Source organism: Centrocercus urophasianus, unplaced genomic scaffold (genome assembly GCF_019232065.1).
Source record: "Centrocercus urophasianus isolate 14NV4802_14NV808 unplaced genomic scaffold, USGS_Curo_1.0 seq_16, whole genome shotgun sequence".
Classification (NCBI taxonomy): domain Eukaryota; kingdom Metazoa; phylum Chordata; class Aves; order Galliformes; family Phasianidae; genus Centrocercus; species Centrocercus urophasianus.
The window spans coordinates 31,154,754-31,170,116 of record NW_024884711.1 but is presented as its reverse complement, the minus strand read 5'-3'; the positions used below and the strand labels follow the sequence as shown (position 1 = coordinate 31,170,116).

General features: G+C 40.3%; 1 protein-coding gene across 9 annotated transcripts in view; it reads right to left on the bottom strand.

Moving 5' to 3' along the window:
- KIAA1217 (KIAA1217 ortholog) overlaps window positions 1-15,363 on the bottom strand; it is a 328,197-nt gene that overhangs the window by 78,093 nt on the left and 234,741 nt on the right. For all 9 annotated transcript variants that reach the window (XR_006168407.1, XM_042816479.1, XM_042816485.1 and 6 more), the window contains exon 3: window positions 15,111-15,306. Coding sequence is in view for 8 of the 9 variants with exons in the window: in XM_042816479.1 (XP_042672413.1) it covers window positions 15,111-15,306 (196 nt within the window). In the remaining variant the exon portion in view is untranslated. The remainder of the gene's footprint in view (window positions 1-15,110; window positions 15,307-15,363) is intronic.

Here is a 15,363-nt window from a genome sequence, read left to right as displayed (position 1 = left end):
CACATAAAGCAAGTAGAATGTTTTTTCAACACAGGACAGGAGTAGAGTACCACACTTTGCTGAGAAGCCTATTTTTACTGTTCTTAGATAAAGCAGAAGTTTACTTCAAGAAGGCTACTGGAAAATTCCAAATGCAGTATGTCTGCTCTACAACGGAAGGTGTGGGTAAATCAAAAGGTACTTTTATTTTTAAAGCAGTTGAGGAAGACCTTCACCATTTTACACTCAGTTTCCCTTAAACAAAAGTTTTGTGTCTTAGCCTCGTGCTTACCCAACAAATCCCCTCCAGAAAACAGACTTCCATTTTAGCACTAGTAATTTTATATTCATAATTCAATTTGCTGGCATTATATGGTATAAAGTCCTAGGTGAAACTCCCAGCAGGAGTAAAACAAACACACAAACAATTTCAGATCCTTTCAGTTTTGTAGCTGTGTTAATAGGCATCCTTAGCACTCGGGGAGAAACAAGAGTGAACTTAGATGCTGAAATGCAAAATGTGGACATTCTTAATCAATAAAGACAAAAAGTACATAGCTACAAGGACTGCTTTAAAAGTAATGTCTCCTATTGGCCCACAACATCAGAGGCAGATGTTGGTGGTTTGGCAGTAGAGGTGAAACTTCCCACCAATATCCCATTACATTTTGTTGCCACGTGACAGATGGCAGCAGAAGGGCAGTCTGACATCTGACATGGAAGTGTGTGTGAAGCAAAGGTGTAGAACTGAATTCCTCCATGTGGAAAAAATTGCACCCACTGGCATTCACAGACACTTGCTGAACACGTATGGAGACCAAACAGTGGATGTGAGATGTGAGCTTAGTGCATTTCAGTAGTGGTGACAGAGACAGTGGGTCAAATCCACTGGTGCAGATTTTTACAAGCATAGCATGCAGATTCTTGTTCATCACTAGTAAAAAATGCATAGCTAATGATGGTGACCATAGTGAAGTATTCTGTTTTACAGCTGAGAATTTGCTATATCAAATACTTTTATTGTGCTCCTTGTATCTTCTGTAGTTTCCATGGAAATAAATGCGAGGCATTACTTTTGGAGCAGCCTACACAGTTATTACAAAAACATCAGCAGTGAATTCACTGTCATTCATGTAGGTACAAGCAAGGCAGTTTTACACCACCTAGTCTGGATGCTGCTAGCATGTAACAGCAGATGCAGAGCATTCAAACTTAACTACTGCCATGTCCTTACTACGTTTCCAGGCAGACTCTGGAGCCTGAGTGTAGTTCTGTGCTGCCACGCCTTTGCCAACAACAACTGCAGGTAGACTAGAACTAGGCATGGTACTTTACATAAACTGAATTCACCACGATAATTGCAGCACAGGTGCACCATATGCTGTTGACATGGTGAATACAAACAGGAGGGTTGGGAATACAAACAGGAAGGTTAGGAGCTCAAGATCCTCAATGCTGTTACCAACAGTTATCACCCAATCACTAGACGTGGGTGGTTACACATTCTCAGTTGAAAGTCATCAACTATGGGACTGGCAGTCCTGAGCTCCAGACACTGATCAAAAGCAATAGGAACAACTAGAGTCCTAGAACGTAAAGGCATACAGCGAGAAGAACAGAAGATTCTTTAATCTAAGATGTGCTTTCCTTTCTCTCAGTCTTTAGTATTTGTCACTTACACTGTCCAAAATTGCTGTACAGTAATGAACACATACCCATTACGTACAATCAGTTGGTAAGTAATCGTGCTCACAGCTAGGAAAGAGATTAATTTTTTAAGAATTCTTAACAGACTACTCAATATCGCTCAATAATTTAATATTAGGCTCCTCTATAAAACAGACTGGTTTTCCTTTATCAAAATTGCAGTCAGATCCTCTAGGAATTCAAACATAAACTTCCATTTTCCTGCAGCTGAAAAAAACTGTTTCAGACTGAAAAGATCAAGGAAAATTTTCCTGAAAATTTTGGATGGCAATGTATCATGAGTTATTAAACAATTTATTTTTAATTTGAGGCATCATTCATATCTCTATGTTCTTCTAAGGTAAAAATGGCTTTTTAGTGTTCATTCAAATAAACGCTACGGTGAAACATTTTAAGAATTTGGAACTAACTGCATTTTAATACCACATGTTTTCAATGACTGTATTTAATTAATTGCTCCAAGAACATAAACCTATTCATTTGTGATTATAGATTTTGACTTAGGCAGAATACAAGGAATGTTCAATGTTTTGTTACGGGAAGTTTTCTTGGATTAAACAGCAAAAAACTGTATTTTGAATAAAAATACAGACTTCACCTATAGCTTTGCAAGTGTGTGTAACTCTCTTCTCTGCCTAGTTTGAGCATTTGTACAGAATGCAGAAAATACCATTTTTGCATATTAGGCCGATAAATCCCTTCTGAACATTGAGCTACTGAAAACATTACACAGCATAAATGGTAGAATTGAAAATCTTTCTCATTCACCAGCATGACTTATTTAGAAAAGTCTTGACTCTGCCTGTCCTCAAATATTTCCACAAAATACTGATCCAAAACAACATTACAGTTATCTTCGATTTTCAAAACAAACATGCATGCTATCCAAAAAGATCCTGACTTTGAACAGAGATCTTTAACATACAATTCAGAGACATGTTTTGACCACAGTATTACTGTAGGGGTAAAACGCACTGTCAAAGGCATAATAAATTCTCCTTTCCTTACTCTTTCTCAAATCAGAAGTCCTTTAAATAATCTACTGCCTACCCTCTTGACGTGTCCAATATGCTTCATGACATAGTGATGCTTTAGTGCATTTCCTATTTGACAAAACTAACTGCTTAGTCTTACAAACCCAGTTTCAGCACGATGGGATGAAGAGACTTCAAAATGCATTGTTTTAAGTAATTGATATTAGTTTTCTCACACACATTGCTGGGCTGAAACTTTGAACTCTAGCAATATCCCCATGGCCAACTTCATAGAAGCTGCTGGAGCTTTGAGGTATGTTTTACTTTCAGCTAAAATATTACTCCCTTGGAGAATTAAAGCAAGAAATAGAATATAACTCTGGTACAGGTTCTATTAGGGCACAAGTCAGCAAAGGTACTGGAAAGAATGCTAAACAAAAGAGATGTTAATGTCTTTGTATACTGTTCAAGTCCTCTTGAACTTATGCTTCTGTCACAATAGATTTACCTGACACACAAAGATTATGCTGAGTTTTAAACAACACACACCAAACTGGACTATTACATGCCCTGCTACTCTAGGAAGAAAGGTACCAACAGCGTGCATGAGGATCTGCACCGTGAAACTCTGCAAAGCCCAGGTCCGTCCATGCTGCACTGCCACCTCAGGGTATTCCCAGATGCTGCCAGGCCTGGGCTTTTCTACACCTACAGGGCAAACTGCAGTGGTAGGCTTCCCTGTTCTTAGTGCTGGGATAACTTAGGTTCAGAAACACCTTTGGAATTTCTGATTGCTCTTCATCCTCTATGAAATGGGCTACAGCATGAAACACAGGCTGTAGCAAAAAACATTTATGTATAAGCTAGGCCTTAGAAACTTAAACCCCTTTACAAATTGCTTCACAAAATTCCTGTTAACAGAAAAGTATGTTTTATAAAAGGGGAAATTCACTCGAGAGGTGAGAGACCATTTTCAAATACAGCTCACAAGCGTACAATTCAGATCTTCTGATGATCATGCTACACACCACATGATCACCCTTCCCTTTCCAGCATACAGAGGTCTTTCAAAGCCAAACCACTTTCTGCTCCTCCCTTTAGGAAGGGTCACTGACAGAAGGACATGCAAAATAGTCTTTTCCCTCAGGGTTCATCTATGTGCAAAGCAGAGTGTACTGTGTGGTGCAGTGTTAACCTGCTTTACATAGGCCAAGTCACACGGATGTGGTAACTACTCAAGTGTTGGGTGAAGAGAGTGCCCAGATCAGCCCCTCTGAGCCTTCAGTTCAGCTAGCACAGCTCTGGGGACTGCCCACGTTGCAACTATGGCTCCCAGAGCCACAGTAGAGCCTTAGCAGGGAGCTGGGCTCAGATACAGCTGCTGGCGCTGTAGCAAGGGTTGTGGAATCCACCGAGCCATGGAGGAAGCTTACATTATGGTGAACCATCCCTGAACTCGTGAGTCCAGGAGGTCTACAGGGCAAGGAGCTGTACCATACTCATAGCAGCAAGCTCCTAACTCCTTGGTTACAAGTGGTAAAGGCTTATTTCCTATGGAAAAAAGTAATGCTACACAAGCACCATGACACCACCCAGCTCACATCTCTCAGCACCATCATCTAATCCACAGTGCTGACCTAATCCAGACCAAACACCATATATCATGGTTTTACTGCTAGAAATGACCCCAGAAATGGGCAGCTGAAAGCTAGTTTGAGGATGCTTAGAAGAGCTTTAACTACAACTGGCTTTTATTTACAGAGCAGGAATTATATCTACAAATTGATTATTTTAGAGAGAAAACCATGGAGCATTCAACAGTAAAGAAAAGTTAAATACCTGATAGATCAAGAATAAGTTAACAAATATGATTAAATAATCTTCTAGGACCTTTACAAATACCAATTAATTCTCTCACACAATAAATTTTAAATGGTAAAATACTGCTATGCTCACAATCAAGTAAACAAAACCAAGGCAAAGCAGTTAAGTAACTTCTCAGTGTTGTGAAAGAAAATACAGTCAAAGCTTGCACTGGTGTCAGTTGGTTTATTTCCTGAGAAGCCACAAGAAACTCATCACCCAGGTGAGACATCTTGCAAATTTCTGTACTGAAAATCCGACATCCAGTAACATCTTATTCCATGGGCTCCCACCTGAAGAGATGTATTAATGTATTCGGCTGATGCTTGTTGCTGTGTGCTAATGCATTTAAACTTTCCCACAGTTACGGAAATCAGTGGCATGAACAAGGCACTGTTAATTGTCTTTTGGTGCAGCCACTCTGTTTAACCTCTGGAAATTTTGCACCCAATCTGAAAGTTTCAAATAATTAGTAAAGGTGGTTGGAATAAAGCAATCAGAAGCTGGATGCACTGACAGCTCTGGGATGCCTTTAAATCAAAGGTGTAAAGGTAGGTATTAATAAAATGCGAGAAATATGTATGGAAAACCTCTAGGACCTGTTGAGTGAACAGCTAATTGGATAAATTAGCAAAGAAAGCTTTATCTTAAGGAGAAAAATTATAGAGTACACGGTGAGAAAATGCAGTAAGAATTGCCAGAAATCAAGCTGAGTTATGTTTTCAAAAGTAAACTAAATAGCATAGAGTCAAGGTTTGGTACAGTTGTCATTACATTGGTTTTACTCTTTACCTAATCATCATTTAACCATATGTTTGTGAGACAGTGGACAGCCTTTCCCTTTACATGCTGGTTTAACTTGATCTTCTACCAAACAGCCACTGAGTCACTGACTCCATCTGCACTTTCACACTGAAGTCAGCAGCAATGCCAAGAGCAGAACTGAGAAAATGAACCCACGTTTGTTTCTGTTGAGACCTGTATCAATCTTAAACTCTAAGGATAACTTCTAAAATCTTGATGATGACTATTTCTGTAGGAACATTTCAGGGTTATCCAGAGAAGATCACAATAAAGGTTGTTAAACATTTCCTCAAAAACAGGTTAACAATTTTTTAAACTACAGCACCAAGATCATTCCAGTTTTCCTTTTGTTTATCATTGACACAATTATAAAATATAAAATCAAGAGTGGCACAGGCCATATTGTTCTTCCCTCACTACCAGATAAAAAAAAGATAACATGAAGTTGGTATCGTTATTGACAAATTCTGCAAAAGTTATCCAGATACAAATTTATTCCAGTAACACTTCTAAGCACTGTGGAAGAATCTCCTCCACAGCGGTTCTTTCTTTCCACACCCACAAGACTTCTCTCTCTTATTTCACCACATACATTTTCTACTAGTCTGAGGTCATTGCCATGACCCTAGTGGTATTTCTAGCCTGAAGCTCTCATATTAGTTTCCATTAGTTACTCCCTGCTGAAAATGTATCTTCCATGATCATAATGTGTCTATAAATATTCTTAGCTGTCTTCAAGTACTAAGAAAATCAAAAAGTACATCTTTTCCTGAAATAAAAGAAATTACTTATTTGATATAATTTCATTCCCAAGTAACCTCTAGAGTTTTGCTCAAGGTATTAAGTTATTTGCATCATTTTTAATAAAAACAGGAACTGTTGAATTTAGTCCAGTAGTACTTCTCACTGCCGTTTCATCCTTGGTTGCTATCTACTGCAACTTGCTGTAATTCTGCAATATACTTACTACCTAGTGAAAAAAAAAAACCAGGGAGAATTAGTTACAGATCATTTCAATCAAAGTGGTGTGAGAGATGAAGAATTTTAAGTGTCACTCAAATATAAGCACTTTACTACAAATAAACACATTTAGCTGGCAAAGAATAAAAAGCTAAAAAATTCCGAAAGACAACTGACAACATTCTTTATCAAGGGAAAACTTGTATTTGTTCTATCTGATCGCAGGAAAAATATGTGAAATTACCTATTGGCAAAAGAGACTGTCATATACCTATGTCAGCAGCCTGTCAAGTGCAGACAGTTATTTTAGTAATCTACCGAGTTTGGGGAAACATTTTGATTTAACCCATTTTGCCAGGTGGAAAACAATGATCTGACAGATGACTTGTGGATAATAATTGCATCTAAGCCTCTGCTCTTGCCAGAATAGCTCCACTGACCAGCAAAATGACTTTTTCATACTCCTAACTTATAAAAAGATGCCAGTAAACTTGGAGGAACACAGAAAGCCCATGATATTTAATGACCGAACATGAAGAAACTGATGACTGAACAACTCAATGAGATGAACTAGGAAGTCAATGCATCCCAGAGCTATTTTTAAGAGGGACCACCAGCTTTGCCATGCAATACTGACAGACTCCAATTCACACTCACTAAACAGTTTAGTGTAACAAAACCAGAGCAATACACACAAACAGGAGCAGGAGTTTCGTATCAGGGTGTAGCAGCTGTGCTGCTTTTGTTGACCAGAAGCTGAGCCTCTGGCCTCTGCAGAAGCTGTGAGCCCTGGCCAGCCGGCTCCCAGCCAGAGGTAGCAATCCAGTATAGCTTCAGAGCATGTGTCTGCCAAAGGCTACACAGACACATTAAGCATTTGTGGACACCATAAGCAAGAGTTCTATGTAGTGATGCTTTTACTTTTAACTTTTAAAGAGGCAATAGCCAAAAAAAAAAAAAAAAAAAAAAAAAAAAAAAAAAAAAGACAAGAAAACATTAAACTTCCTGTAATCCTACAATCATAGAATGGCCTAGGTTGAAAAGGACCTCAAAGATCATCTAGATTCAACCTCCCTGCCAAACCTGGCAGGGTTGCTCTTTCCCTAGAAAAAACAGAGAGCCAGATGGTGGCTGCTTGCATTTCCTTCCACCTATATGAAGAACTCCTTATTTGAGTGGTAACTGCTGCTTATAAAGCCTCCTTTTTTAGTACTAAACCATGTAGAAGTTATGTGTTCAAGGGCAGAATTTGACCATCTAATTCCTCCATATTCACAGGCTATACACGATTGGTTGTTCCACCACATTTAACAAATCCTCCATGTTAACTACAGGACTCGTTTTCAGTACTCAATTTCCAAAGAGTTCTCTGCTGTCAGTAGCAAGTTCAGGGGCTGAGCAACCAGCATGTAAGAGCATGTTTGGTTCTCACATCACACCAGAAATCCATGTCTATAGTCCTAACAAGAATTTGACTTCTTCTGTCATTAAGGCCTACGTTTAAATAAGATCTTGGACTAGCAAACTTAGCACAGTTAAGGAGAAGACTCCCAAAAGGTCAGTTTACTGGGGTCATTTCAGTTTGCTATTACCTTTTTCATACTAATGGAGCCAAAACTGGAGGTAATACTCAATGTACAATCTCACAAATACCAATAAGAAGGGTCTATGTTTCTGTTCATATAGCCATTTATGTAGTTTTCACTGCTGGCCTATAGCCATTTCATTGCTAGACCCAAAGTTCTCTCTGCAAAGCTGCTCCCAAAGCAATCTGTTCCCTCCCTATGCTTTGTTGTATTTTCATTCCCCTTTGCTGAGCATCACAGGGTTCCTGCTAGCTCAGTTCTCTGGCTCACTGGGGTTCCAGTGAGTGGCAGGCTGACTCTCCAACACACTGAAAGGTCTGCCATGGTTAGTGTTAACTCAGACCCTGACCCTGGTTCATTCCATCTCAACAGCCAGTTTGCTTTTACAAATTACTGTCCCCAGAGCCCACTCCTGAGGAAGACCATTCAAAACAAGCCACCAGCTGGACATGGAAATATTAAGCCCTATCCATCTTGAAGGCTACCTCTTTCTCCCCAGTGTGGCTATAATGATGCAGTAATGGGCGTGTGAAAACCTTTGAAATCTTTTCTAAAGCCATGCTAAACAATATCCATTGCTCTCCCTCATCCCCACTACCAGTATATTCATCACAGGAAGTAACTGGGCAGAAGCAACGATACCAGAAGTTTTTTTATGAGACATTTGAGCAGTTAAAAATTAATCCAGACAGACTGTTTGAAAGTTGTTCAGAGCACTGACTCTACTATCCCAAGAGAGTACCCTAGTCAGCAGGCTATCGATCAGACTCTGGTGCAACGCTAATCCTCTTGGTCTCTTTAACTCAGCCTAATTTATAGCAAAAAATGCAAATAAGAACAAACAGATCAAGAGACAGCCATACATGACAGCAAAGAGATGACAGTATTTCCCTTTCAGAGCAGAAACCTGAATGCACACCCAGCTCTATATAGCAACTACGCGTTAGAATCGCTACCTAAAAATATAAAATGTAGTGGGAGCAATGACTAAATCCTAGAGCTGTTCTCATTCAGAGACTTGCTGTCAGCACTGGCAATGATTCCTAAGTGCACTGTGCTGAGGGTGAGGCACTACACTTCCCTGCTTGGCCAAATTCTTGAACTCAGCAAAGTCCGATATGGGCATTTTCTCACTGTGCAGATTACCCAGCACAGGTCACATTTTTAGTTGAAAGTCCTTTAGAATTACTGCAATGCAAATAAATAATAAAGATTTCATTCAGAAAACATTTAACAGACATAGTAATAACAGATACAAGCTAGCACAGATTAGCACAGATTTTACTTCACACACTACATATCTTCTACTCCAATATCACTGCAACGAATCCATTGGAACCACATTGATATACCCCATTGCAATGGGGTCAAATTCAGCTCCAGCTGAATCTAAAATACATCTAAAAATACACTGACAGTCATCTTTTTAGTGTCAGACAGAACGTGCTTCTGTTGAGACAGTATGTACTAAAGATGATCTTGCTTCTTGGAAATTTTTTTTTAAGGTACACAGATCTTCTTGTATCAAAGGAAGGCTGTGGTAAGTAAAGAGTAAATATGAGTGCATAAGAGCATGCCTGGGGAGGCCCACATTTCACTCTTCCATATAGCTGTCTTTCACAAATCATGTAGGGCAATAAATGAAACAGAAAAAACCCTCAGCACTACTGTATGTCAGTATGATTGTTTACCTTCCTTCGGTCCCTTGCTGAAAAGTATTTCACGTAAGAGGTGGTTTTTATTCTCTTTCCAAGTCCAAAAACTTCAGCTATAGTTTGAAGAAATGTGAAAGAAACTGAGGTCTAAAAGAAGTTGGATGGCAAACCGAGGCAACTGCTGCTACCTTGCAATATTTTAATTTCCTAGGATCTGTGTTTCAATTCCGTAACTGGAACTAGTTGTTTCAGGCTGTTTTTCTTACAGACTTGCCAGCTTACTTTAATGTATCTGACCATGACAGCAAATATTTACATGACCTTTTTGCATGTTGGCTGCTTTGCATACACAGTAAAAAGACAAGATAGGGAAAAATTCTTTAAGATGACTGAATACATTAAAGCTCTCCTCAGTCTTAATTTGAAATGCAGTTCCCAGGGAGCTTTTCTCCCATGAACTAAGCTGAAGCTCCCACTGACTTCATTAGGCTTCAGTCCTACTCTAAGGAATCCAAGGGGACAGTTCCATTGCTAATAAATACAGACTTCTCTTACAAAATCTACGCCGGCTCACAAATTTTCTGCCTGATTTAACATGCCTGCTTTAATTTCTAGCTCATAAATAGTAAGTAACAATTAATTACCACCAATAAGTCTACTTCTTTACTATTTATCTTTTTCTGTGTAAGTAAGTTTTACAGTGCATTCCATACACACAGTACATTCCATATACACAGTTATTTCCACCATTGGGTGACAGCAACCAAGCAGCTGCTCTTTCTGGAAAATAAAATGGTAACTGGGTGTGCACATATAGCCCAGAAAGCCAACAGGATCCTGGACTGCATCAAAAGAGGGGTGGCCAGCAGGGTAAGGCTGATAACTGTCCCCCTCTACTTTGCACTCATGAGGCCCCATCCAGAGTACTGCATCCAAGTTGGGGACCTCAGCGCAAGAAAGATGTGGAGCTTTAGGAGAGGGTCCAGAAGAAGGTCTTGCACTATTTAAAGGGAGATTATAAACAGGAGGGAAATCAACTATTTACATGGGCAGACAGTAACAGGACAAGGAAGAATGGTTTTAAACAAAAGGAGGGAAGATTTAGATGAGGTGTCAGGGGAAAGTTTTTTATTGAGAGAGTGGTAAGGTACTGAAACAGTCTGGCCAGAGAAGCTATGGATGCTCCATCCTTGGAGGTGTTCAAGGCCAGGCTGGACTTAGCCCTGGACAACTTGATCTAGAGGCTGATAACCACACCCACAGCAGAGGGTAAAACTTTGAGGCACCTTCAAAGTAAAGCCATTCTATGATTCTTATCAACTATGGCCCTGAAACTCTTTTGAATAGGCTTTAAGAATTTCTGCAAGAACTGCTGCAAAAGATCCAGGTGTTAGCATTATAATCAGCATTTCCATAGAAAGCAGAAGCAAAAGTAATGGACTCTATAATTTATGCCTGCTGATACTCGGGGCTGAGGGGGCTAACAAAAAATATTCAAAATATTCCGTGACTGTTTAAGACCTTCCTCATGCCAATCCTTGATCATTTATGTAATTTCACTGCTGTCATAATCCCTCCGAAGGCAAAGAAAATGCAAATGTTGGCAAGATCAGACATTTCTGCAGAGGCCTTTTCGTGTCACCTGATTTTAGGCACACAGTTGGAGTGAGGAGCCCACTCACACTGTGCTTTGTCAGCCATTGTGCCTGCAGCAGCCACACAACCGACTGCCCACAAGTCACTGAGCTCCATCCTTCTCCTTCCCTCAGTTCTCAAACCCAAATGTCTGTGCTTTTATGGAAACTGCTGCTACTGTTCTCCCTTTCTCTCTTGCTGGAGGTTGGCAATCACACCCTGCCCTTCGGGCTGCAATGATCACATGAACCTCTCTGTTACCACAGAGGATGCCAGCACCCACCCCTACAAAGCACGAGGCCCACCCTTTGCAAAAATGAGTTAAATGAGAGATACTACAAGCTGAAATATTTGCCAGCCATTATTGTACCCACTTGCTGCTGCAGTGGCCTTGCTGGGCGCTCATTGGGCTCTGCTTCCTTCAGGGCGAACTGCAAGTGAGGTCTGTTGAAAGCTTTTGAGTGCTGTCCAGGTTTCAGCTGATTCTCACTCTGACAGTTTTGCTAGATAATTTTTTTCCCACAGTTATCATGCTGGAAGAAATCCCAGCTTTCAAACACACATTTGAAAATACATCTAATTTTCTCTTGCGCAGTGAATTAATTTATTCTAATACTACGCTTTGTCTCCAGGCTGCAGATTGATGAGAGAAATGCCAATTTCTGAAGGACCTCTTAGCCAAGAAAGACCTTCCTTTCAAAAGCTGTGGCTGAAATTTCACATGGATCAAGAACTAGAATACTGATTCTGGGTCAGCTCCTCATGGCATGAGACAGCCTCACATGTCAGAGCACCATGTCCTGTTTGATCAGTCCTGACTGACACAACCACGATGCTAGGGCAGCCAAAACATATTGCTGCTATTCCTTTTCAGCTCCATGTTAACTCAGACCACAGTTTAAAAACCAACCATCTCAAATGCAGTCAGTAAGATAGGAAGCTGTAGAAGAATTAGAATTCCAAAGAGAGAACCATCTATTTTTTAAAATAATAGCACTGAGATATTACATGCAAAATAAATAAAATTCTCTTAACCTGATCATTTTCCACAATAAAATATGTTGGCTGATAATCAAAACATAATTTATGATTAAATTAGATTAAATTTAAAAATTAACAGAGTTGGAAAGGGAGGTGATTATACATAGTTGTTTATAATCAGATGAAGAGAATTATTTTCAGAGTGCTTTTAAAATTAAGATTATAAACAGGTTCCTGTTTTTTTAAAACAAACACTGCCCTTAACCCAACAGGAATACTTCAGAACATTACACACAGCAGCGTTAGCCTACACTGGCAGAAAAGACTGAAAAAGATATTGCTGTGAAAGAAATTCACTGAAGAATAACAACCTAAATTGAACTATTTTAAAATCATTTTTAGATTATCTTTTCAAACAAACTGCTTGCTATTAATAGGCCCCTGGAGCAACTTAGAAATGACGTACCGTGGGTGGTGACAATGTATTGTCTCCTATTTGGCTGCGTGATGATCCCATAAGCCACACATATAGCTGTGACCCCTCTTCCAACACAAGGGGGAGATGTCTTATTTTGCTCCAGTTTCAAATCTAAAAACCCCTCAAGTCAAATGTTTCATATCACATTCCTTCGTATACATTCTTTTTCTGTCTGCACTTTGCCTGCACGTGCTAGGATAAACCACAGCATGGACTGGCTTAGCATAGGAATGATGGGTTGAGATGGGATGCCTTGCATGGTCTGAAGTCACTCCTGTTAAATAAAATGGTACACCTTCACGTGACAGTCTTCCATCAGGAGGCAACACAATTCGGTATATGCAACAGATGTTAAAAAATGGTATTTAAGAATGGATTACATAAGAGCGAGCTTCTGCAGCTCTGGTCCTCACATCTCAGCAAAAAAAGGTACTCTCCAACCAGAATAAATTCAAAGAATGGTAGTAATGATAATCAAATGTATGGGGTGGTTTCTGGGTAAGGAACATGTGATTATAGCAGCACTTCCCAGCTTGGACAATAGATGTTCAATAGATGAGAGGGGCCTGTAAACTGAGAGATGGCCTGGGGGAACAGACAGGAATCTAATATTTGCTGTCACTTCCTGCACAAGGACAAAGATAAAGACATGATAAAGACAAAACAAAGCAAAAAAAAAAAAAGTAATGGTTGGGTAGTAAACCAACGAAACATGCTGCCAAAGTCACAGCTGCAGTGTTGTGGATGCAAAAAATTTACATGAGTTCAAAGGGAGACTGAACAAGTACCTGGAAGAAACATCTCTAGAGGGTTATTACACAGACAGGAACCATAACCAGGAAATCTCTAAGCTGAAGATAGCTTGAGGGTGGGAGAGCAGTCAGGGGAAGGAGCACACCTACACTCTTACTCTTGCCTTGGTTAGCTGCCTAAGGTCCCTGCTGTGCTGCAGACAAAATGTGAGGCCAGTGGGATTTGTGGTCTAATCCAGTATGGCCTTCCTTGTGTTCCTATCACCAGGCTTATTTGTAGTGATGAACATGTGAGTGTACTGTAATTTTAAGAAGTTTTGCATATTGACAATAAAAACAGTTTTTCTGGGTCAGCTTCTGAGGAGAAAACACTGCACAAAATGCCAGTGCACAGAAGGCCATCCCTTTTGATGTCAATGAAAAGCTGTTTATCAATTCTTGGCTTACTCCTCATGCAGAATCTCAGAACTGAGGTTTCCTACGTGACCTAGGGAAAGCACATGTACATGCAGGAGATCCCAGTGCTGATGGATGATGCTGACTGCCCGCTGAAACCCACTTGGAGAGGCTGGACCTCACATCACACAAAAATCTTCTAAGTCCTGAGTCACTTCACATCACATTGAGGCAAACACAGAAATCCTGGAGGTAAAACAAGCCACACTGAGGACTCCCCAGACAACAGTGACTCATAGACAGAGATGGAATCCTCTGCTCGTCTGTTAGACACACTACAAGCTTGCTTTTAAAAACAACTCTGACCTGCACACTACTTTATGGCTTAGAGTATTAAACATGTCAGTAGTCCAATGGGCACCATTGAGCAGAGCCCAGCCCTTAACAACACCCCATTGCTCTGCCCTCCAACCCAACACCTCGTCCTGTTTTTTTTTCCCATTTATTTTGTTTTTCAGATACCATGACACTTGACAGAAATTGTCTTAGCTTGTTGAGGAATAGGTAAAGTACTGTGATAAGCTTATAAGCTTATAAATGATTTACAGTCCAGTCTTTGTTTTATGTCACTCTTTTAGAAGAGGAGATTTTAAAGGAAAACAGCATTTCTGTTTACTGCCTCTGAGCAGAAACATGCCTTCCTCAGCAACCCACACACAACAGCTTAACTGCCCTCTGGTGTCTTTCCTCAAAAAAAAACAGGCAGTACTTGCTCCATCCATCAGCTGATAAGTCTCCCAGACAGCACCCACTGTTAGCACAGCAGCTCCAGCTCGAAATGCATTTCAGTTCAGCCCTCAGATATGGAAATAACAAAGAAAAAGGCAGCAAGTGGAGCTGTACACCTCTGTTTCTGTGTCAGTCATGTCTCCACCCAGATGGAAGGGCACTGCCCTGAAGAAAAAGGCATTTCCATCAGTGTATCTTATTCACATTCTCTTGTTCAAATACCAAATGTTTTCTCTGAGAACTAAATCTGCCAGGCAACAATGTTTCTAGGTTGCTTTAGACTAGGTCTAGCTGGGAAGAGATGACAAAGAGACAAAGGCAGTATCTCCTGTCAGAAAATGTGGGCACAGACTTGTACAGAGTTCACATCAACACAGCAGGCTGTGATACTACAAAAATAATCTCACCATTCCCCCAGGTTAGCCAGTACCCCATACTGAGCTTATTTCTGAAAAGTAACCTTCCACCAAAATCTTTATAAGTCTATTTTATATATAGAAAGTATATATAGAAAGTAGAGTAGAGAGCAGAGGCAGTGAAGCAGGGCTTACCCAGTGATCTCTCCTTGGTTTGGTTTGTTGACCGCACCACAGGAAGGCTCGCCCGCGTGCGGCTGCCCCTTGAGAAGGGAACTGGGGAATCACCCTCAGACATGGCCTCTAAGGAATCAGCAGATGCTTCAGATAGATGCTCTGTCTGGTCTCCCAAATTGGGCTGTGGGCTCTGTGATGGTTTCGGGCTTCTAGTCTGCAAAACAGAGTATAGCATTATTTGTCTACTGGAACCAGAATATTCGTGTGTTCA